Source organism: Euprymna scolopes, chromosome 46 (genome assembly GCF_053919585.1).
Source record: "Euprymna scolopes isolate OS-2025 chromosome 46, ASM5391958v1, whole genome shotgun sequence".
Classification (NCBI taxonomy): Eukaryota; Metazoa; Mollusca; class Cephalopoda; order Sepiida; family Sepiolidae; genus Euprymna; species Euprymna scolopes.
The window spans coordinates 115,521,360-115,548,458 of record NC_136527.1 but is presented as its reverse complement, the minus strand read 5'-3'; the positions used below and the strand labels follow the sequence as shown (position 1 = coordinate 115,548,458).

Here is a 27,099-nt window from a genome sequence, read left to right as displayed (position 1 = left end):
AAGGTGTTTTTTTTTAATTTTAACAATATCCTTCGGACTACTGTTCTCATCTTGGATGTTAACAGTAATTCGACTAATATTCAAATAATAATGAAATGCTCAATCTTAGAAAACACACCTCATTTCGTATTTGTTTTTATTTTATAATAAATTGTTTATAAAATAATTTTTTTAATTTTTTAACAAATTATATAATTAAAAATAATAATTTTACAACAAAAATCGAAATAAACCTTAAATTTTATTTAAAAAAAATGAATTTTACAAAATAAATCTTCATATTATTTATATTTTAAAAGTTTTTTTAACAAATTGTATTTATGAAAATAAATGTCAAAAAATGAATTGCAACAAACCTTAAGTATTGACAAAAATAATCTCAATTTCATAGAAAAACAATTCGGCACACTTAACTAATAAACAATTCGGCACATTCAAGTAATGGACGGACATTTTTACACGAGGAACAAAATAATGATTACACCGTCTTATGATGACCTGAATCCATTGGTCCTAAGCAGTTGATTTTCTTTTTAAATAATTTCATGTTTAAATCGTGTTTTTCATCTTTTAATTTTGATTCTTTTATATTTTCATATATTTTATTTCTTAATGAATTGAACACGCAAAACAAAAGTTGTATCAATTTACTAAAGAAATCATAAAAAACAAAACAAATTTTGTTTTGAACACAAAAGAAAAAAAACGAATTCATCCCGATTTTTTTTTTCGTATGGAATTGAAAGGTAAGTTTTTTTGCATTTTTTTTTTTTTTTTTACTTATTAACAATTTAAAAATTCAATAACTTTTAAAATAATGGTGAAAGTGCACCTGAAGATTTACCTTTAAAAAGTTGATTACGAGGAGGTTGAAAATGAGAAAATGCCCTTCGGAATAAACACCCCCAACCTCCCCATGTTAAGAACAGCTTTCGGAATAAACACCCTTTGCAGATTGAACAATCAGTGCGGCAACCGTGCATTAATCATCTTCGGGTGGTCCCCTAGTACACTTTCACCAAAATAATTTTAAACATTCTAAACATTTTTATTGCAATCCAATGAAAATTATGAAAAACTTACGAAAACAACTATTATTGTTATTGTGTTTTTAGTAAAAAAAAAAAAAAAATTGTCATTAAAAATGCAATTTTACTTTATGCAACTTTACCAAACTTAGTTTATTGAATTCCTGTATAGTAAAAAAAAGTCTGTCACTAAGAAAAATGCAATTTTACCAAACTTATCGAAAAAGTTACTTTTCCTATAAATAACTTTCCGCTTATTGAATTTTCGTCATTTTAAAAATATTACTATTTTCGAAATTTTAGTTAAGTATGTAACAATGTTTTTGCTTAAAACGACATAATTTTAAAAAGAAAAAAAATCGATCTATCGACTCTATCGACCAAAAATCTCCTAAAATTATATTATTTTATCTGAAATTTAATATTTATCAAAATATATTTTTTTTCGCTGGCGAATCCCTTTGGATTTTTAATGTTTTCTCCAATATTTAAAATTTTAGCATGGGGATCACTTTTACAAATTTACATAAACTAGAAAAAGCTTAATATAGAAAAAAAAATAGTTGTCAACGCAACACGAATACAATACTAATAAATATTTAAGTTTTTAAAGTGGGTAATCACTTTCCTATATAAATTTAACGTAAAATGAGCACCCACTTCATGACCAGTTAGCAGTCAATAATATCTGCAACTTTTTTGTTGGAGCGATTAGATCCTATGTATTGTTAACTATTCTGGACTTTCACATAACAATTTAATAAACAAAAGATACCGTGAAAATTCTCATTGTGACATTTATTTGGTTGATCACTTTCTTTTACAAATTTACATAAAACACATTCATTGGCCATCACCAACTAAAAAAAAACTTTATATGAAAAAAAAATATAGTTGTAAAACGTTACAATCTAACTCAGCCTATTTTAATCCTTAACAAAAATTGACTTTATTTTGGCCACTACGTGCCAACAACTTTAAAATATCTGCAAAACGAATACCAAACTAATAAATATTTAAGTTTTTAAGATGGGTAATATATTGTCGATATTTCCTACCGACGAGTGGGGGGGGGGAAGAAAAGGCGTTTAGCTTGCAACGAAAAAGAAACGAAACACTCTTATAAATTTGAATTAAAAAATTTTTAGCACTTGTGCAGTTTAATATTCCCAAGCAAATTTAGAAACCCATTCGACGGAGCTAAAGGAGCTAGTTCCCTTCCTGTAAATGATTTAGTTTTCAGTTTTTCTTAATTTTTTTCTGGGAATCATTATCGATTACAGACCTAACTTTCAGGTTACAAAAAAATATTAAAAACAAAAGAAAAATCATGATTTTTTACGTCGAGATCATTTTTTTTTAAATTATAACGTTAAATTGATACCTCACTTTCGGATAGATGACGTTCATTCACGTGACTGGCGATAATTCACAAATTGTTACTAAAGGAGAGATATTCTTCTACCTACTAGGATAAGTTAAAAGAAAACTAAATACTGAAATAATTCAAAGTCTGATAGCAAACAAAGCAAGGTGCCAGGCGGACCTGAAAGAGCTTTCCCCAGCCGTAAAAATAATTCATTTTTACGTTTTATTCTTTTTTCTGTTGATTATCGTTGATAATGGACTTAATTTTCATATTAGCAGGGAATTTTTTTTTAAATTTTTATTTAATGACTACAGCTCTCTTATATCCGGGGGTTTCTTATATGTGGCTTACACTGTACAACACAGACTCTAATTTAGGACTAGAAAAGTCTCTCTGATATCCGTTTTTTTTTTTTTTTTGGTCTCTCATATCCAAGTTACACTGTATAAAAATATATATTAAATTTGTTATAAATTTATTTACTTTTTAGGTTTGCTATCAAACTTTGGATTGTTTCAGTAAGGGGCGGGTAGGCTTTGTTATAACTACGGAACTAAGCTAGAATCAAAACAATTTTCCTGGGAATGTTAGATTTACACTAATGACGAATTTATTTATAAAAAGCTACGGTACGTAAAACAAGAGTTAAAGTTTATTACTCTCAAATTAAAATATTCAATGCATATCACAATTTCAAAATATCTCCATGATTAGATTTTTGCCTTTTTAGTAAGACTCATTTCGAATTTTCACACAACGCAGATGCAGGAGTGGACGCGTACTGAAAATTTAAGGGATAAATATAGAAAAAAAAATTTTTTTTACAACAAAGCAAAATCTATTTACAAAAATTAAACGAGAAAAAAAAAATCTTTTCTATTCAACAGAATTCTTAAACACAATAAATATCAGCAATGGAACACAAAATCTCGCCGAATGTATTATCCCCCACTCTTTCTCGCCACATAGGTTTCGGCTCCTTTTAGCCATTGTCCACGATGGTATATGCGATGATTGGATTTATCTTCTCCAATCTCAACTTTTATCGGATTTTTATCATCTTCTGATATGTTCAAGTCTATGGTTTTTCTCTATAAATTTCGAACAAATCTCCCTCAGATAATTACACCAATCACCTACGGAAGTTGGACTAATACACGTCTCTTCTGCGATGTAATTTTGCGCCGAATCCTTACTCCACATAAAAATAATCGTGGTAATTTTCGTTAAGAAAAGCTTGCTTCCTTCAAAGAAAGATTTCTTTCGTATTGAACAGGTAAATCCGTCTTGTCGACAAGACCATCGCCAACCATCCTTGGCCCTTGAATACCGGTGCAGTCGGCATGGTAAATGACAGGTTTCACACACGCAAGAATTGGCTAATAAACGCCGTTTGGCAAACCATTTAATCATTTGCAAAGTGTCGGACAGCATCGTTATAAGCTGGACTAATGTCAATTGTTCACTCCGTATTAAATCATTATCATAAACGTCCCCTACAATACGTGTTATATGCATTATACGAGGCAATAGGCATTGCTTTTTTTTTAAGGGGTACTGTTAGAATTGTGGCTATCTCTAGCAATTACGTTCCTGAAAATAAGATGGCGGAAATGGATACAGTGGTGTAAATGCGGAACGGAAGTCACTAAGCAGGAAACGAAATACGAAACCATATAGAAATATTTTGACGCTGTTTTACAATTTGTCATTGTTCTATGGGAGAAAACTCTTTTACTAAGAGATTCGTTTAAGTTTTAATCTCATAATTTAGGACGCTAATAACGCTCTCAGTACGTTTACATGAACGGTTTACAAAATCATACTTTTGTTTTTCGTTCTTTTTGAGGAGGGGTGTCCTCAATTATAGAACTTGTATAGTTTTTAACAGGTGCTCCTGCAGTTTAATTAACCGTCTTTCCATAAGTAACGCACCAGCATTAACTGAGCAGAACAGTTTAATACTTCACAAAAATTCTGTTTACATTTGGAGGGGCGGTGAGAGTGTTGTGGCACCTTTTATTATTTTACTTTATTATTTCATAAGTGAAGAAGTGTTAATTTCTTCAAATAAAGTACTTTTATATGGTTTCGTATTTCGTTTCATACTTAGTGACTTCCGTTTCGTTTACATCAAATGTATCAATTTCCGCCGTTTACATAGGTGTATTATAAATAATGTATCATAAAACCTTGAAGTGAATTACGAAACCAAAACTTAATCATTTCACAATGCAACGAGATTTCAAAACAAATCTTATATATTTTTTAAATTTTAAACACAATAAATATCAGCAATGGAACACAAAATCTATTTACAAAAATTAAACGAGAAAAAAAATATCTTTTCTATTCAACAAAATTCTTAAACACAATAAATATCAGCAATGGAACACAAAATTTCGCCGAATTTATTACCCCCCCCCACTCTTTCTCGCCAGATATTTTTGGCTCCTTTTCGCCACTGTCCACGGTGGTATTTGCGATTAATAGATTCATCTTCATCAATATCAACTTTTATCGGATTTTCATCATCCTCTGATATGTCCTCAAAGTCTGTAGGGGTTTTCTCTATAAATTGAGCACATGTCTCTTTTTAAAAAGTACACCAATCGACGATGCCGGCTCGGCTTACACCAGTCTCTTTTGAAATTACACATTGCGGAAAATCCTGACTCCACATATAAATTATAATGATAATTGTTCGTAAGGAAAGTTTGCTCCGCTCTAAACACGAACCTTTTCGTATTGAACGACGAAATCCATCTTTTGAACATTTCCATCTCCAACCATCAATTGACTGCGAATAACGGTTTAATGCGCATGGTAAATGACAAATTCCACACCTCCAAGAATTGGCAATCAACCGATGCTTGGCAATCCATTGTATCATTCCGAAATTATCAGACAAATTCATGACAAGTTGGGATAATGTTATTTCGACCGCATGAAATCATTGTCATAATCGTCTTTTACAAGACTTGTGGGACTCATTCTAGCCATTTTCATAATTCCAGTATCTTGTGGTTGTTTCGTATTCCTTTTAACAAACTTTTCGTTTCGTATTTCATAATACTGGACACAGGAATAGTTTTGTATTAAAATAATTTTCTTTGAGTATTCAGTTATTCGTTTGGATATACGTTCCTATCTAAAGTAAAATTATACTGCAATTTTTAAATTTGCACAATTTTTTTATGAATAATTTTTTTTTAATGAATTAAAAGAAAAAATACACAAAACTTTCATTTGTTTTTAATTTCGTTTCAGTTTTTACATAAAATTCAAACTCGTTAACAATTTTCCTTGAAGGCCGCTGTGTCTCAACATTACCATTTAAAGTTACACATATTCGTTTAAACCTGATTCCTCATTTAGTAGTACAAAAAAACGAAAACAAAATACATCTATTGCCTTTCGTTTCTAGTTCTAGTGTTTATTTACACACAAGTTACGCGACTACTACTACTAGTGAGTTACTGAGTTCTATAAAAACATTTTGGGTTTGTTAATGCTCTCAATGGCAAATTACTTTGTTGGATAAGAATATAGTGTTTTATGGTAAAACTTGCGGCGAATGCTGTTTTACGGGTGTTTTAAAAATGGAACGGAAATTTTAATTTGGTTCCGTTTTACGTCGAACTCATCGTTTTCACATTCAATATATCAAGGTTTTCTGGTATGCTGACAAAGTTGGGGGTGTCTATTCCGAAAGCCGTTCTTACCATGGGAGATTGTGGGTGTTTATTCGTTGTAAGCCTACCCGAAATACGATTGTTGAATGTTATTCTTTCGATTTAAAAAGAAAAAAAGATTTAAACAGAACGAAACTTAAATTTCCGTTCCATTTTTATGACAACAGTAAAACAGCATTCTCGGCAAGTTTTACCGTTTTATTTTAAAACTCGCGGGGGTACCCGGCGTTGCCCGAGTGTTTGTTTCCGGGACGGGGGGGGAGTTTTAAAAAATGTTATGGTAGGTAAGTAGGAAGGATCAAACCCGGAGTCATGAGTAAAAGTAGGAAAATAAAGTGTGAAAAAAAAAAAAACCCAAACATCTGCAACGTTAACAGTTCGGCCACCAAGAAAAGTCCATTCCAGTTGTTTAGGAAAAAGAAAAACAAAAAAAAACGACTACGGTAGGTCGGCGCGAACGTGAAAATATAATGTGAATTGTCCAGAACGCTAACCACTACGCCACAGAGCACTGCAGCTTAGTTTAGTGATTTTAAATAACTTCACATGAAAGAACTACGAAGCCAAACCGGTGTTCTCTTCTCAACTGTTCCTTGTGAACGATCCCCAAACGGTGTTAAGTGGTGGCAGGGGGAGGAGGAATTTATAAGAGAGAAAATATAACCTCACCAACTAGAAAAAACTTAATATAAAAAAAAATATAGTTGTAAAACGTTACAATCTAACTCAGCCTATTTTAATCCTTAACAAAAATTGACTTTATTTTGGCCACTACGTGCCAACAGCTTTAAAATATCTGCAAAACAAATACCAAACTAATAAATATTTAAGTTTTTAAGATGGGTAATATATTGTCGATATTTCCTACCGACGAGTGGGGGGGGGGAGAAAAGGCGTTTAGCTTGCAACGAAAAATTACCTCGTTGCTTACAAGCAAACGTATTCTTGTAAATATAATGCGCTGTTAACAGTTGTCGTACCGGTCTGATAGATCTCTAACAACGACAATAACAAACTACAACAACAACAACCTACAAAGGTGACTCTTTTTATAGTCTCAATCTCTCGTTCAGCGAGATTGAAACGAGACTGGAATGTCTATTTAAGCTATAAGGAATAGACATCCAATTTTCTTCATTAACAAACACGAGGCCTGGCCGTTCACAGCCATGAGTGTCTTTCCCTTCCCACCGAGCCACCCTCGGTAAGTCAATCAATTTAATTATCACAATATTCCTATATAAATTTAACGTAAAATGAGCACCCACTTCATGACCAGTTAGTAATATTTTTTTGTTGCTAATAGATTGTAATTAATAATATCTGTATTTTTTTTTTTTGTTGTTGTTGGAAAGGGAAGAGATTGGAGCTCATATCAGTTTTGCTTTCTTATGCTTTTTTTATTTCGATGGGGATTTTTTTTTACACAGAGATCAACACTTATCAAGGCCCGGAAGCCACTCAGGGATAAGGGTTATAGATTATATCCTATGTGCTTTAACTATTCTGTAATTGTTCTTAACAATTTAATAAATTAAAGATACTGTGAAAAAATTGTGATTGTGACATTTATTTGGTGGTTTCCTACCAGTATTTTGTTTAATTATTGATTTTTAAATGATTATCGAGACTTCCTAGATGGCTGTTTTATATTAGCCAATTTTTCTAATTTTAACATAAAACTTGGTATGAATTTTCAAAAGTTTATTTAACGCTTCCAAATAAGTTAAAGCACAAAGCAAACTTATCCAAAATTTTTACTTTAGCAAATATGATTAAACATTTTCCACTTTAGCAAATATATTATAAACCTTTTTACTTTTGCAATAATAATATAAACCTTTTTACTTTTGCAAATATAATATAAACCTTTTTACTTTTGCAAATATAATATAAACCTTTTTACTTTTGCAAATATATAAACCTTTTTACTTTTGCAAATATAATATAAACCTTTTTACTTTTGCAAATATAATATAAACCTTTTTACTTTTGCAAATATAATTTAAAAAAAATTACTTTCTCAAATATAATTAATCTTTTACTTTAGCAAGTACTATAAAAAAAAATGTTATTTTCGCAAATATAATTAAAAAATTTTTACTCAACAAATATAATTTAACACTTTTGACTTTACCAAATAGAATTAATCTTTTTCTTTAGCAAATATGATTAAAATTTTTCAATTTAGCAAATATAATTAAAAAAAATTACTTTAGAAAATACTAGCGAGGGGTACCCGGCGTTGCCTGGGTGTTTGTAAGTGGGTGTTAAAAAAACCCGAAATGTGAAAAAAAAAAGATGCCCGTGAAAAAAAAAAAAAAAATGAAGCCTTGAGGCGCAGTTGGAAAATAGTAAAGTGTGAAAAAAAAACAGGTGCGCGTTTTTGATTGACGTGATGGCGATAGGTATTTAGCAGTTAGCATTTTGTGCGGGACAGTTTTTAATGAGGTCAATAAATCGAATTGTTTGTTTTTAAAAACCCGCACCCTGTTTATTAGGGGGAGCATCTCGTTTCGAAATGAAAGCTACCATCTGATATGACGAAGTCAACATTGACCAAACGTTACTTAACTCTCTAGAGACCACTGGCTTTTGGCCAGTAGGTATTTATTTGCTCTCCCACCAAGCAAATTAGGCACAAGGCCGATTTTTAATGTGAAGAGTGGAGGGAGGGGGAAGGGAAAAAGGGGACCAGCTCCCGAGAGGTGGGAGATGGGAGCTGGTTAAAGGTCAGGCATGTGGGGTTGCCCCCACATCTGGTCTTTGCTTGCAGTATCTGTCGGAACAGATACTACACCTTGATCTTGTCGCCCAGGCCCCGGAGTGCGCGCAGGCCAGTCTGGCTTTTGGCCAGTAATTAGAGTCGAGTTTCGCTTTTTGTTTATACCGAAAACCAAATATAACGTGTGCCGATGCGGGAAATGTGGAATAATTAACGGTTGGAAGTAAATAAAATTAAATAGACAGGCAAGCTTCATGGTAAAGTGTGAGATATTACAATTTATAGATGATATAAAAAGTCTTAAGAAGTTGTAAAGCGAGCGAACACTTCTCTGAAAGAAGCCTTTTGTGGACATCGAGGAAAAGCATACATACGTACATTTTCGCTTTTATATATATAGATAATTAATATTTTTAGCAAATATAATTAAAAAATTTTTACTTTAGCAAATATAATTTAAAAAATTACTTTAGCAAATATAATTAATCTTTTACTTAAGCAAATATAATGTAAATTTTTACTTTAGCAAATATAATTTTAAAAATTTTACTTTAGAAAATCTAATTACTCTTATACTTTAGCAAATATGATTAAAAATGTTTTACTTTAGCAAATATAATTTACAAATTTTTATTTTAGGAAATATAATTATTTTTTTTTACTTTAGTAAAAATCATTAAAAAATTTCCTTTTGCAAATATAATTAAAAAACTTTACTTTAGAAAATATAATAAAAATTTTTTTACTTCAGCAAATATATTTAATCTTTTACTTTAGCAAATCTAATTAAAAACTTACTTTTGGTAAATATAATTTTAAAAAATTTACTTTAGCAAATATAATTAAAAAAATTTTACTTTAGCAAATATAATTACAAAAATATTTTAGTAATATAATTAAACTTTTTCTGCTTTAGCAAATATAATTAAACACTTTTTACTTTAGCAAATATAATTAATCATTTACTTTAGCAAACACTATAAACACTTTACTTTAGCAAATATAATTACACATTTTTTACTTTAGCAAATATAATTAATCATTTACTTTAGCAAATACTATAAACAATTTTACTTTAGCAAATATAATTAAACAATTTTTTACTTTAGCAAATAGAACTAATCTTTTACTTTAGCAAATAAAATCAAATATTTTTATTTAGCAAATAGAATTAAAAATCCTTTACTTTAGAAAATATAATTAATTTTTCTTTTTAGCAAATGTAATTAAAAGTTTTTTACTTCAGCAAATATAATTAAAAAACATTTCCTTTAGCAAATATAATTAAAATATTTTACTTTAGCAAATACATTAAACATTTGTTACTTTAGCAAGTATAATTAATCTTATACTTTTAGCAACTATAATTAAAGAATTTATTACTTTAGCAAATATAATAAAAAAATTTACTTTAGCAAATACATTTAAAAACATTTTACTTTAGCAAATGTAATAAATCTTTTACTTTAGCAAATATAATTAAACATTTTTTACTTTAACAAATAGAATTAATCTTTTACTTTAGCAAATATAATTTTAAATGTTTTACTTAAGCAAATATAATTTAAAAAATTTACTTTAGAAAATATAATAAAAAATTTTTCCTTTAGCAAATATAATTAAAATTTTTTTACCTTAGCAAATATAATTAAAAATATTTTAACTTTGGCAAATATAATTAAAAATTTTTACTTTAGTACATATGATTAAACATTTTTCACTTAAAAAATATAATATAAATCTTTTACTTTTGCAAATATAATTAAAAGATTTTACTTTCGCTAATATAATTAATATTTTACTTTAGCAAGTACTATAAAAAAATTATTTTCGCAAATATAATTAAAATATTTTTACTCAACAAAGATTATTAAACATTTTTTACTTTGACAAATAGAATTAGTCTTTTCCTTTTGCAAATATAATTAAAATTTTTCGATTTAGCAAATATAATTTAAAAAAAATTTACTTTAGCAAATATAATTAAAACCATTTTACTTTAGAAAATATAATTACTCTTTTTTTAGTAAATGTAATAAAAAAATTACTTTAGCAAATATAATTAATCTTTAACTTAAGCAAATAAAATATAAACTTTTACTTTAGCAAAGATAATTTAAAAACATTTACTTTAGCACATCTAATTACTCTTATACTTTAGCACAATATGATTAGAAATTTATTGCTTTAGCAAATATAATTTTAAAAATTTTACTTTGGCAAATATAATTAAAATATTTTACTTTACCAAATATAATTAAAAACGTTTTACTTTAGTAAATATAATTCAAAATTTTACTTTAGCAAATATAATACAAAAAATATTACTTTAACAAATATAATGTAAAATTGTTTTACTTCGGCAAATATAATTTATTCTTTACTTTAGCAAATAAAATTAACACTTTTTACTTTTGAAAATATAATTAAAATTTTTTACTTTAGCCAATATAACTAAAATATTTTAACTTTAGCAAGTATAATTTTAAATTTTTTACTTTAGCAATTATAATTAAAAACGTTTTGACTTTAGCAAATATGATTTAAAATTTTTCACTTTAGGAAATATAATTAATTTTTTTTATTTTAGTAAATATCATTAAAAAATTTTACTTTTTAAAATATAATAAAAAAATTTACTTTAGCAAATATAATTTAAAAATTTACTTTTAGTAAATATAATTTAAAACATTTTACTTTAGCAAATATAATTAAATAAATTTATTTTAGGAATATAATCAAACATTTTCTGCTTTAGCAAATATAATTAAGCATTTTTTATTTTGGCAAATAAAATTAATATTTTGCTTTAACAAATATAATAATTTTTTTTTACTTTAGCAAATATAATTAAACAATTTTTTACTTTAGCAAATATGTATTAATCTTTTACTTTAGCAAAAATAATTAATTTTTTACTTTAGACAATTTATTTAAAAAATTTTTACTTTAGCAAATATAATTAATATTTTACTTTAGCAAATATAATTAATCCTTTACTTTAGCAAATATAATTAATCTTTTACTTTAGCAAATATAATTAATATTTTACTTTAACAAATATAATTAATCTTTTACTTTAACAAATATAATTAATCTTTATCTTTAGCAAATATAATTAATCTTTTACTTTAGCAAATATAATTAATCTTTTACTTTAGCAAATATAATTAATCTTTTACTTTAGCAAATATAATTAATCTTTTACTTTAACAAATATAATTAATCTTTATCTTTAGCAAATATAATTAATCTTTTACTTTAGCAAATATAATTAATCTTTTACTTTAGCAAATATAATTAATCTTTTACTTTAGCAAATATAATTAATCTTTTACTGTAGCAAATATAATTAATCTTTTACTTTAGCAAATATAATTAATCTTTTACTTTAGCAAATAAAATTAATCTTTTACTTTAGCAAATATTATTAATCTTTTACTTTAGCAAATATTATTAATCTTTTACTTTAGCAAATATTATTAATCTTTTACTTTAACAAATATTATTAATCTTTTACTTTAGCAAATATAATTAATCTTTTTCTTTAGCAAATATAATTAATCTTTTACTTTAACAAATATAATTAATCTTTTACTTTAGCAAATATAATTAATCTTTTACTTTAGCAAATATAATTAATCTTTTACTTTAGCAAATATTATTAATCTTTTACTTTAGCAAATATTATTAATCTTTTACTTTAGCACATATAATTAATCTTTTACTTTATCAAATATAATTAATCTTTTACTTTATCAAATATTATTAATCTTTTACTTTAGCAAATATTATTAATCTTTTACTTTAGCAAATATTATTAATCTTTTACTTTAGCACATATAATTAATCTTTTACTTTAGCAAATATTATTAATCTTTTACTTTAGCAAATATTATTAATCTTTTACTTTAGCAAATATTATTAATCTTTTACTTTAGCAAATATGATTAATCTTTTACTGTAGCAAATATTATCAAAATATTTTAAGCAAATATTAAAATATTTTACTTTATCAATACTAGCGAGGAGCGCCCAGCTTTGCCCTATTATAAAATATGCTTTTATATATTTTAATTCGTGCAGATTATGTATTTGTCATTAAAGAGCGAATTTTGTATTGAATTTCCCCCCTTTCCTCGGAAAAATTTACACGCACACCCCATTTAGACTGTTCTTCCGAGATGTTTTATTTATTTATTTTTCTATGATCAACGATTAACTCCTGATGAGTCTGTTGATGAAAAGCGTCCCTTGGGTTTTGTCTGCTATTTTCTTTAAAGTAATATATAAGTTGTCCGTCAACCAGCTATATATATCTATATAATACTAAAACTCTATGGATCTTGTATGTTTGCAATCAGATTTCCGGTTTTCAACATCCGGTTGCGCATGCGTAAATAGCAACGTCTTCAATCCGTTATTCCAATTCCGGAATTTTTATATCGCTTTTAATACAAACAATTTCATTTAATTTGATCAAATAGTTTTTTGCTTTTTTTTAACGGCTAAAAACATTCAACTTCGTAAAGTCTGTCGCAGTTTCAAAAAAACTTCTCCCTTTTAAAAAACAAAAGTAAACAAACAAGAAAAACAACACTCATTATTAATAGAAGCAGCGGCGGTGAAAGAAAACACCTCTCACTTTCCCTCTAATAGATTTCAACACTCCTACTCCCTCTGTTTTCGTTACGTACGCGAGAAATCTTTAATTCATGTCATTATAAATAAATAATTTTATAAAATCAACCGTAGTTTTTTTTTTTTTAACGGCTAAAAACATTCAACTTCGTAAAGTCTGTCGCAGTTTCAAAAAAACTTCTCCCTTTTAAAAAACAAAAGTAAACAAACAAGAAAAACAACACTCATTATTAATAGAAGCAGCGGCGGTGAAAGAAAACACCTCTCACTTTCACTCTCATAGATTTCAACACTCCTACTCCCTCTGTTTTCGTTACGTACGCGAGAAATAGTTACGTGTATATTTGCCAGAATGATGAATTTGCCAGAACACTCTATTACTCGGATGTCCCAAAATACTATGTGTGGCAAAATAAGAAATGGCAAAGAAGAAAAATGGGTAGAAGAATAGTTGACCACCCAGGAGTTTTTGAAGCAAATATTCTTGGTCGTATGTACACAGTCTCACCAAATAGTGGTGAATTGTACTTTTTGCGGCTACTACTTCACCATGTAAAAGGACCTAATTCTTTTGAATCTCTGCGAACTGTAGCAGGTCATATATGTCCATTATTTAAAACTGCTTGCAAAGAAAGAGGATTACTGCTTCATGACAACCACTGGATACAAACAATGGAGGATGCAGATAAAACGAGAATGCCAAGAGCGATAAGGGATCTGTTCATTGTGATACTTTTAAACACAGAATGTTCAAATCCTCTTGAGTTGTGGGAAAGATTTTCCAACTCCATGGCAATGGATTACTACAATGCAATGCAAATCCAAGTCAACAATCAGAACATGGTCAATAAAAATGCCATCAACAACACGTTGAGGTACATAAATGATAAACTTTGTGCTGCTGACAAATCACTGCAAGATTTTGGATTGCCTTTGCCTCAGAATTTACCTAATGTGATTCACATAAATAGAGCCATAATGGATGAGCAAAGTTACAATATAGCAGAGCAAATGACATATGTAAAGACACATCAACATTTATTAAATGACGAACAATCGATCATCTACAACTTTATATGCAGTTGCTTAAACACAGACTCTTCTTCATTGATTTTCATCGATGCTCCAGGAGGCACAGGAAAGACCTTAATAAAACTTCTTCTTTCAAAAGTAAGGAGCTGAGGACAAATTGCACTGGCTGTAGCATCATCAGGTATTGCTGCAACATTGATGCCTGGTGGTCGCACTGCTCATTCCAGATTCAAGCTTCCTCTCAATGTAAGAGAAAATGATGTTTGTAATTTTGATAAACAATCAGAAACAGCCAACTTGATAAGGGCAGCAAAACTTATTATTTGGGACGAATGTCCAATGATAAGAAGGGAGAGTTTAGAGACGTTCGATAGGACTCTCAAGGATATATGTGGAAACAATGAAACATTCGGAGGGATATTGACGGTGTGCAGTGGTGACTTCAGGCAACTACTACCAGTCATAAAAAGAGGAAATGATGCTGACATTTACAATGCTTGCATCAAAGAGTCGTTTTTGTGGCGTAAATTTAATAAATTTTATTTAAAACAAAACATGAGAGTTCAAGATGATGATGATGAATACTCTAAATTTATTATAAAGATTGGTGAAGACAAACTTGAAAAAAATGAAAATGGTGAGATTGAACTGCCTGAAGATTTGATAATCCGTGCAGATAATGTTGACCAATGCATTGAATACATTTATCCTTCGTTTGACAATCTAGAAATGTTTGCGGAAAATTGCATATTAGTACCATTTAATGATACAGTTAGAGCAATAAATCATAATTGTATTGAAAAATTTCCTGGACAAGTCAAAGAATATTTGTCATTTAATTCTGTTCTTGAAGGAACAGAAGCTACACATTACCCAACAGAATTTCTTGATTCGATAGAGTTATCAGGATTACCTCCACATAAACTTGAACTCAAGAAAGGAGCTCCAATCATATGTATGAGGAATATTGATCCACCACGCTTATGTAATGGTACAAGACTAATAATAGAGGAGCTGTATAATAATTTGATTGTTGCTAAAATTATTGCATCACAGTTTGAAGGAGAAATCGTTTTAATTCCAAGATTGAAAATGGTCTTATCTGAAGGTGACAATATTCCGTTTGCCAGAGTCCAGTTTCCTATACAATTAGCATTTGCTATGACTATTCATACGCTCAAGGACAGACCTTACATAAAGTTTTAGTTTATCTAGACAAACCTGTCTTTCAACATGGTCAACTATATGTTGCACTCAGTAGAGTTAAGCGAAAGGAAAACATAAAAGTGTTTTTAAAACACTCAAATTGTACAAAAAATGTTGTAAATAGAAAAGTATTGTCTTAGTTTTAGTGACCTTATTATTAGCATATGAATACAATATTTATTTTCTGTACAATAAGTGCTTAAGCACCCATGCTTTTCAGCGATACATATTCAATAAAATAAATTGATTAATATAATTAATCTGGATATAAGAGAGTTAGAACCTGATAAGAAGTCTCAATTAAGCAAAAGGATAACAAAAGTTTTCTTTAAAAAAAATTAATTGTACAAAAAATGTAAATAGAAAAGAATTGTCTTAATTTTATTGACCTTATTATTAACATACAAATTAAATATTTTACACAATGGGTACTGAATGTTTGCTTAAATTAAATGAAAAAAGTTACATTTTATTTTCATTTTCTATTTAAAAAGCCATTATTAACATGTGGAGAGTGTTTTTTTTATTATTCTGTACTTTCAACTAACAATTTCATTTAAAAGATGATATATCAAAATTTGAATTTAACTATAATAAGGATTATGATACCTGTTCAGTGCATATTTACCTATAAGTATGACCAACCACTTATAATTCAGTAACTGTAATTTAAAAAAAAATAACAATTATAATAAACAGAACGACTCATAGAAATCTATCTATATTCTTTTTTCATTTTAATATACTTTCATAGAAATGCTTCTGTTATGTAAAAAAAAACTATTTTCTTTATGCCACAAGTGTCACGCTCATACATGAATTCCATAGCTAATATAACGTACTGACCCAACGGGTCACGGGTGGTCTAGTATATATATATATATATATATATATATATATATATATATAGTTTGATAAAAATTCAATATGGCGTAATGGAAAAATATAAAGGTATCTGCAGCTTCTCTTCCAATTTTCGGATTTTTACCATGTCAAATCACATTTCAATTCCGTTTGACGGATAGATTTTTGCTATTTCTTCTGATGAGTTAAGGGCGTAATAGATTCACTGATTGATATAATAATTAAGTAATTGATTTTGCGCTACGAAACAGATACTGTCAAGAATTGTATAAGTCAACTGAATTAAAGGAATAGATTATAGATGACCAACATCATGAATGTTGAAATATAACTTTTTGTTTTTATTCTCTACTAGCAGGGGTACCCGGCGTTGCCCGCGTGTTTGTTTCCGGGACAGGGGGGGGGAAGTTTTAAAAAATGTTATGGTAGGTAAGTAGGAAGGATCAAACCCGGAGTCATGAGTAAAAGTAGGAAAATAACGTGTGAAAAAAAAAAAATCTGCAACGTTAACAGTTCGGCCACCAAGAAAAGTCCATTCCAGTTGTTTAGGAAAAAAAAAAAAAAACGACGACGGTAGGTCGGCAAGAACGTGAAAATATAATGTGAATTGTCCAGCACGCTAACCACTACGCCACAGCTTAGTTTAGATACTTTAAATAACTTCACATGAAAGAGCTACGAAGTCAAACCGGTGTTCTCTTCTCAACTGTTCCTTGTGAACGATCCCCAAACAGTGTTAAGTGGTGGCAGGGGGAGGAGAAATTTATTAGAGAGAAAATATTTTACCACTTCCATTGATCTTAACCGATTTTGGCCGTGACTTCTCAGCAGAAAAAGTATAGAAATCTAAGATTATCGAGGAATTTGAGAAATAATAAGCCTATAACACACCTCAGATATTGTTCTGCCGTTTGTGCATATTATATTTGCATGAAATATCTTGATTTTTAATCCTATTAAGGTCAAAATCAGACGTGAAAATATGAGTTCATTTTATTTATATAGAGATAATTAATCTTTTACTTTAGCAAATATAATTACTCTTTTACTTTAACAAATATTATTAATCTTTTACTTTAGCAAATATAATTAATCTTTTACTGTAGAAAATATTATTAATCTTTTACTGTAGAAAATATAATTAATCTTTTACTGTAGCAAATATAATTAATGTTTTACTTTAGCAAATATAATTAATCTTTTACTTAAGAAATATAATTACTCTTTTAGTTTAGCAAATATAATTAATCTTTTACTTTAGCAAATATTATTAATCTTTTACTTTAGCAAATATAATTAATCTTTTACTGTAGAAAATATTATTAATCTTTTACTGTAGAAAATATTATTAATCTTTTACTGCAGCAAATATAATTAATGTTTTACTTTAGCAAATATAATTAATCTTTTACTTTAGCAAATATAATTACTCTTTTAGTTTAGCAAATATAATTAATCTTTTACTTTAGCAAATATTATTAATCTTTTACTTTAGCAAATATAATTAATCTTTTACTGTAGAAAATATTATTAATCTTTTACTGTAGAAAATATTATTAATCTTTTACTTTAGCAAATATAATTAATGTTTTACTTTAGCAAATATAATTAATCTTTTACTTTAGCAAATATTATTACTCTTTTAGTTTAGCAAATATAATTAATCTTTTACTTTAGCAAATATTATTAATCTTTTACTTTAGCAAATATAATTAATCTTTTACTTTAGCAAATATAATTAATCTTTTACTTTAGCAAATATAATTAATCTTTTACTTTAGCAAATATAATTAATCTTTTACTGTAGCAAATATAATTAATGTTTTACTTTAGCAAATATAATTAATCTTTTACTTAAGAAATATAATTACTCTTTTACTTTAGCAAATATTATTAATCTTTTACTTTAACAAATATTATTAATCTTTTACTTTAGCAAATATAATTAATCTTTTACTTTAACAAATATAATTAATCTTTTACTTTAGCAAATATAATTAATCTTTTACTTTAGCAAATATAATAATTTTTTACTTTAACAAATATAATTAATCTTTTACTTTAGCAAATATAATTAATCTTTTACTTTAACAAATATTATTAATCTTTTACTTTAGCAAATATAATTAATCTTTTACTTTAGCAAATATTATTAATCTTTTACTTTAACAAATATTATTAATCTTTTACTTTAGCAAATATAATTAATCTTTTACTTTAGCAAATATAATTAATCTTTTACTTTAGCAAATATAATTAATGTTTTACTTTAGCAAATATAATTAATCTTTTACTTTAACAAATATAATTAATCTTTTACTTTAGCAAATATAATTAATCTTTTACTTTAACAAATATTATTAATCTTTTACTTTAACAAATATAATTAATCTTTTACTTTAGCAAATATTATTAATCTTTTACTTTAGCAAATATAATTAATATTTTACGTTAACAAATATAATTAATCTTTTACTTTAACAAATATAATTAATCTTTTACTTTAGCAAATATAATTAATCTTTTACTTTAGCAAATATAATTTATCTTTTACTTTAACAAATATAATTAATCTTTTACTTTAGCAAATATAATTTATCTTTTACTTTAACAAATATAATTAATCTTTTACTTTAGCGAATATTATTAATCTTTTACTTCAGCAAATATAATTAATCTTTTACGTTAACAAATATAATTAATCTTTTACTTTAGCAAATATAATTAATCTCTTACTTTAGCAAATATAATTAATCTTTTACGTTAGGAAATATAATTTATATTTTACTTTAGCAAATATAATTAATCTTTTACTTTAGCAAATATAATTAATCTTTTACTTTAGCAAATATAATTTATCTTTTACTTACGTTGTGCTTAAACACCCAAGATAAGCGTCTGATTAATCAAAATAACACAAGCATTCACATCTCATCACAAATATTCAAAATTGTAAATTCATTTTGTTTACACACAAATATTTCATTAAGAAGTAATCATTATATGTTGTTTACAAACAAGTCTTGTATGTAGAAGTACTAATTATATTTTTGTTTTTACAAACAAAATATTACATGGAAAAGCACTAATTATATTGTTTGAACATTTTGTATTATTTACACACCCACGCTCGAATCCACAGTTAAAATTCCTGTAATGCAGAGCCAACCCATTGTTTCTTAGTAGAGAAAAAGTATCATGCTTTCAACACCTGAAGAAGGGTATAGCGACCGAAATGTTGTGCTAATAACACAAAGATAAGAATAATAGCCCGATTAATCAAAATAACACAAGCATTCATAACTCATCTCCAAAATTCAGAATTGTAAATCCATTTTGTTTACAAAGAAATATTACAGAAGAAATACTAATTATATTTTGTTTTTTTTAACAATAACTAATTTGTTCACATTTTTATAAGTATATGTTTAAAAAATTAAATAATATCACATGAAATCTATTTCATATATTTATTTTATATTTTCAGAGTTTGCAGCAATCAACAGAAATCAATTATTTGATAAGAATGGATCTTCATTTTCCGTTGATGATGTAAGAAACTCATAACATATTTGGAAAAAAAATGCATGGAAAATAAAAAATGCAAATAAATTCTACATCGATAATGTTTAAGAAAAATACAAATTTTATTATCTCAACAGAATAAACATTCACTAAAACTAAAATCAGTACAAATTCGAGTTGATAAAATGAAAACATAGTTTACTAACAAAGGTGAAAATATGTGAATGTTTAACAGTTGCTTTGGTTTTTGCAAAATAAACTAAAAATCGGAAAAATGCATAAAAATAACTATGCAAAAAAATCATACGTTTATAATAAAAGAAAACTTAAAGTCTAAGGCGAAACAAGAAAATTATTTCTTTAAAAATCTAGTGAATCAAAGACCAACGCTTAAGTAAAATAGAAACAAAGGGAAAACAAATTAAAAAAATCTGCAATAAATGTAGGTGGTTTTTATTAGTAAAAACTCATTTTTATGGTGGAACATTCGAACACGTACTATAGATTAATAATTTTATTTAATTGTGTTTTTTCCCATCGAGAGTGTGGGCCACCTGATTTCTGGTTGCAAAGTCCTACTTGGAGATGGTTATTATACAGATCGCCATAACGGAGTTTGCAAATACCTTCACTGGAAGATATGTAAGAAACTCAACATTCAGTGTAGTAAAAAATCCTGGGAACATATACCCGAATGAACAGTTGGGAATGACAACTACACAATTCACTATGACTACATAATCCCTACTGCTACATATCTAGAAAACGCAGCTGTTAAACCAGATATAGTGATTTGGGACAGAGCTAACAAAAAAGCGACCGTAATAGAGGTCAGTGTACCCAATGATACAGGGCTTAACAGAGTTGAGAGGGAAAAGATTACAAAGTATCAAGGACTTATGTATGATATGAAACGAAATTGGAAATTAAAAGACGTTTCAATCATACCAGTCATCATAGGAGCAACTGGGCTTATGAAAAAGAACTTTAAAAAGTACATAGCAAGCATACCCGGTGAACCAAGTGCAAGTGAAATACAAACGATTGCACTGAAAGGGACGGCTAGAATCCTGAAAAGATCTCTTGGTTGGACTCACTAAAATAGGGGTAAATGTCAGACATCTGGTTGGATGTCCCATCCCCTAGAAGAAAATGTTTAAGAAAAATGAAAAAAAAAAGAGACAAACCGCATTCTTGTGAAATATGTGGTTCTTTTAGATGTAATTCACATTTGTTAAACCATATACGAACACATACAGGAGAAAAACCACATTCTTGTGAAGTATGTGGTTCTTCTTTCACACAGAAACCACATTTGTTGCAACATATGTTAATACATACGGGAGAAAAGCCACATTGTTGTGAAGTATGTGGTTCTTCTTTTTCACATAAGACAACTTTATTGCGACATATGTTTACACATACAGGAGAAAAACCACATTCTTGTGAAATATGTGAGTATTCTTTTACACAGAAGTCACATTTATTGCGACATATGCGAAAACACACAGGAGACAAACCACATTCTTGTGAAGTTTGTGGTTCTTCTTTTAGATGTAATTCACATTTGGTGAACTATATGCGAACACATACAGGTGAAAACCCACATTCTTGTGAAGTATGTGGTTCTTTTACACGAAAGTCATATTTGTTTCGACATATGCGAACACATACAGGAGAGAAACCATATTCTTGTGAAGTATGTGGTTCTTCTTTTACAGAGAAGTCATCTTTGTTGTGACATATGCGAACACATACAGGAGACAAACCACATTCTTGTGAAGTATGTAGTTCTTCTTTTACAGAGAAGTCATATTTGTTGCGACATATGCAAACACATACAGGAGACAAACCACATTCTTGTGAAGTATGTGGTTCTTCTTTTGCACGAAAGTCATCTTTAATGCAACATTTGTTTACACATACAGGAGACAAACCACATTCTTGTGAAGTATGTGGTTCTTCTTTTAGATTTCATTCACATTTGGTGAATCATATGCGAACACATACAGGTGAAAAAACACATTCTTGTGAGGTATGTGGTTCTTCTTTTTCAATGAAGTCATCTTTGTTGCGACATATGCGAACACATACAGGAGAGAAACCATATTCTTGTATAGAATGTGGTTCTTTTTTTTCACAGAAGGCACATATGTTGCGACATATGCAAACACATACAGGAGACAAATTAATTAATTAAGCTATTAATCAACAAGACCGTCCTAGAAGACTGTGGGAAGAGACACAAAAACCTGAGCATGGCATGGATTGATTACCAGAAGGCATTTGACAGTGTGCCACACTCATGGCTACTTCAGTGCCTTGAGTTATACAAAGTCCACCTGGTAATTAAAAAACAATGGCTGCTCACCTTCAGATGTGGAAAACTACAATATCATTAAATCACAATGGAGGAAAAACCATCATCCCTGAAGTAAAAATCAAAAGGGGAATATTCCAAGGTGATAGCTTATCTCCCTTACTCTTCTGTATGGCAATAGACCCACTAAGCAAGCTCCTGAGTAAAAACGAGAGCGCCTACAACTTGAGTCAGGGATGCCATCGAGATCCAAGCAAGAGAATAAACCATCTGCTTTTCATGGATGACCTTAAGTTGTATGCTAGCTCTGACACCGATCTGCACCACCTTCTGCAGGTAGTACACACATTTTCCAGTGACATCGGAATGAAGTTTGGCCTGGATAAATGTGCCAAATGTACACTCAGAGCTGGGAAGAAGACCCACACAGAAAATATGCAGCTTAATGAAAACATCGACATCAGGGATCTAGAAGAGCATGAGCCTTACAAGTACCTTGGCATTGAGGAAAACGAGAACATACAACATGCCAAGATGAGGGAGAAGATTAGTAAAGAATATGTACGCCGGGGGAGGAAAATATGCAAAACCCAGCTCACCAATAAAAATAAAATTACTGCCATAAACCAGTTTGCTATGCCAGTAATAACATACAGCTTTGGTATCATTGACTGGCCACAAAAATACATCAACCGGCTAGATGTAAAGACACGGAAGCTACTAACGCTTCATAAAATAATATATAGAAATCAGTGTCTACCAAGGCTGTATGTGCCCAGGGGAGAAGGAGGTCTGGGACTCTCAGAGATTAATCATCAACATAGGGCAACTATTGTGAGCACCGGTCAGTATCTGAGAAGCTCCCAGAATGACACCCTCTCAATAGTATATGAACATCAAGAGACAAGAGCCAGCAGAACAACATCAGTCACCCAGCTGGCCAAACATTTTGGTCAAAGTTGTCTCTCAGATGAGGACGAAACACCAAACAAGTGTGCCACAGAAATAGCAAGAAAGAGCCGGCAGAAATATACCGAGACCTTTCAACAGAGGAACCTTAAAAAATGGAAACATCAGCGTGCAAAGTATTTTCTGGGGGAACTTTCTCGGGAATACATAGATAAAGAAGGTTCTTTGGACTGGCTCAAAAGAGGATCCCTCCACCATGATAAGGAAAGGGTCATAATGGCTGCCCAAGACCAGGGATTGATGACTAATGCATTCAAGAAGATGGCAGGGATCAGTAATGACAATAAATGCAGATTCTGCCACACAGAATTGGAAAGTGTTGGTCATCTGATATCAAGTTGCAAAGTTCTTCTAGGGGACGGCTACTATACAGCGAGACATGATGGAGTATGCAAGTACCTCCACTGGATCATCTGTAAAAAATTAAACATCCAATGTAGCAGCAAGTCCTGGGAACATCAACCTGAAAAAACAGTTGGAAATGATTTATATACCATACATTACGACCATGTAATCCCTACAGCCACCTACCTTGAAAATGCTGCTGTGAAACCTGACATAGTTATATGGAATAAGTCAGAGAGAGTTGCAACCTTGATTGAAGTGAGTGTTCCTAATGATGGCGGTCTTAACAGAGCTGAAAGAGAGAAACAGACCAAATACCAAGGTCTCATGTATGATATGAAAAGAAACTGGAACCTAAAGGGGATATCGATCATACCAGTTATCATAGGTGCCACAGGACTTATGAAGAAGAACCTGAAGTCCTACCTAACTAATATTCCTGGTGAACCAAGTGCAAAAGAGATTCAGACAATTGCACTTAAGGGAACAGCGAGGATACTAAAAAGAGCTGTCGGCTGGTTTCAATAAAAAAGCAGGGCAATGTTTGCAGCTGGTTTGGCTGCCCCATACCCGGCATTACAATCTTCAAAGGAAGAAAAAAAAAGAGACAAATCACATTTAGACAAAAGTTAACTTTAAATGATATTCGTATTTACATATGAAAGAAAAACATTATAATTATGTCTTTGCAAATAATTTACTTTTCTGATTTAATATATTTGCATTACAAGCTAATCAACGAATATAAAGTAAGTAATTAATCAGTATGTATGTGTCTACCTTTTTTAAAATGAACAATACTTTTTCTCTGGTGTTCTTACAAAATATCATTTACTGGTTAAACGATGATGTTTAATAAAGTATAATATATTATGTCTTTGCCAGCAATTTACTTCTGATTTAATATATTTGCATTACAAGCTAATCAATGGATATAAAGTAATCAAGTAATTACTCAGTATGTATGTGTCTACCATTTTTAAAACGAGCCATAATTTTTCTCTGGGTAATTATTTGTTTCATGAGTTTTCCGTTTTTTTTGTACTCGACGAATGTAAAATTTATTTTCTAGACACTCGACTGACTTTCAAGATGGTGTTGTAACTTGTGCGGTTAAACACCCCTAAAAATTCATCCACTTCTTGTTCTAAAAATAACAAATAATTTAAGCAAAACCCAATTACGCGAGCAAACAAAAAAAAAATTCAGAGGCGCAAAGCTTTAAAAAATATGCCCATGCAAATTCTGCAAGGAACAAAACTTAAACTGTGTTTTTTTTTTTTCGCAAACGTAGTTAAAAGCATACCACGTGATAATAGAGTGTATGGCTCTACCAATCCATGCTCAAAAAAGATTTAATTTTCAAAACTTTTTTTACACCGCCTGGAAATACTTAAATGAATTCATGCTCACTCTTCAATCATTTTTCTATTCATGTCATGCTCTGTATTTTTTCGCCAGCATGACAAAACATGATTATCACATGCACACACAGACAGAGAAGAAGCGCTCATCCACGTGCATGTATGCACATGGTGAATAATGCAGACAGTCGGCCGCATGCAAGGACATTTACCTTCTTTATCGTATTACACACAAAAAATAAGCGAGAAAAACAAAGGACACTCTCTGCTTTTTCTTATTAAAATAACAGTCTCAATAACTTTGAAATTTGCAAAAACTGTCTACCCAGACATGTGTAAATAAACACCGTTACTTTCACATGTTTTATTTTATTTTTATTTTATTTGTGGTGGCAAAAGAGTACCACTACAAGTTGATGACCGGAAATGTGAAACAAACACACACGACTACAAGTTTGTGATACCCGCCATTCAAAAGGTCCTTACAAGTTTATCCTGAATGTGAAACAAGTTGGTGATCATGAACGTGAAACAAACACATATTCTATGATGCACCATCTCCATAAAAACAAAACGATATGAAGGCACGCTTGCATAATTTGGCCCGAATTCTCAGGAATTCCTGTCAAGCATGGATTGGGTGAGACCAGAATCATCAGTTTCAGCTGAGCGTTGTAACAGACACAATATCATATCATAACAAACAAACCGAGGGGAAATGCAAAAAATAGCAAAAACCTATCTTAAAATTACTGAGTGTTTTAACATTTATTTTAATCATGTTTTTTTCCAAATTTTTATCAATAAATTTGTTTTCTTTTTCATCAAGACAAGATGAATGCCTTACTTTTTTAACCGTAAATTGTTAGGTGTAAATACAGATTTTTTTTAGACTTGTTTTTAAAACTTGCTGTTCAGTCAAGTTTTTATTTATTTATAGACATCATATTCTTCTAGGTGTAAGTACAAGTTTTTTAAGACTTGTTTTTCAGTCACGTTTTTTTTATAGACATCATATTCTTTTAGGTGTAAGTACAAGTTTTTTATTCTTTTTAAACTTGTCCAGTAAATTGTTAGGTGTAAATACAAGTTTTTTAAGACTTGTTGTTTTTAAGACTTGTTGTTCAGTAAGTTTTTTTTATTTATAGACATCATATTCTTCTAGGTGTAAGTACAAGTTTTTTAACACTTGCTGTTCACTCAATTTTTTTATTTATAGACAGCATATTATTCTAGGTCTTCAAGAGAGCCACAGAGTTTCAGATCATCCATAAAGAGTAAATGGTTTACTCTTTTATTTTCCAACTTGCTTCTGCCCATGTTGAGATTGTATCCAGCAGGTCAAGTAGCATACTTAGTGGATCCATTGTGAGGCAGAAAAGGACATATAAAAGTTGTTAAAGGTGGATCCAAATACGGATCCCATTGCTACCCCATCATATAAAAGCATCCAGATTTTAAACAGACGATAATCAAAACTGCCTGGAGACGACTGATGAAACATAGTAGAAAGTGCAAAAAACAACCAAAAAGACGACACTTGCACATATTCAATCTAGAAATAAGGAAACAAGAAAGACAATTTGAAAAATTACAAAAAAGCTAATTAAGCAAGGACACTGTGTTATTCAACAGTACTTATATATATATATATATATATATATATATATATATATATATATATTGAAACAAAAATGTAGCAGGCAAAAAAAAATATAAATGTTCTGTCAGCAACAGTACAACTTCAAAATAGTCAATATCGCCCACCTCCAGAAGAGAAAGAATTCCTGTCCGTGATAACCGTGGTAAAAGAAGACACTCCAATCGCCAGAAACACCGACACACAATTTGCAGGACACTCCGACTCGTCTCTAGCTTCCTGCTTTTATAGTGGCCGGGAATTATCCATTTGCATAATCACATGAGAAAGAAACGTGATTTTCCGAGAGTTGCATGGGGTAAATGCTAATAAAAACCCCCAGGACGCCATCTTGGAATTCTCTTTTTCCCCCCAAC

The 27,099-nt window shown here is 29.4% G+C and overlaps 1 protein-coding gene across 1 annotated transcript; it reads left to right on the top strand.

The window, feature by feature from the left end:
* Positions 1-419: 419 nt before the first annotated feature.
* Positions 420-25,911, top strand: LOC145270417 (uncharacterized). Its single transcript, XM_080126058.1, has 2 exons — positions 420-746; positions 20,048-25,911. The coding sequence occupies exon 2, from the start codon at positions 22,445-22,447 to the stop codon at positions 24,245-24,247; it is 1,803 nt and encodes a 600-aa protein (XP_079982184.1). The 5' UTR covers positions 420-746; positions 20,048-22,444; the 3' UTR covers positions 24,248-25,911.
* Positions 25,912-27,099: the final 1,188 nt, after the last annotated feature.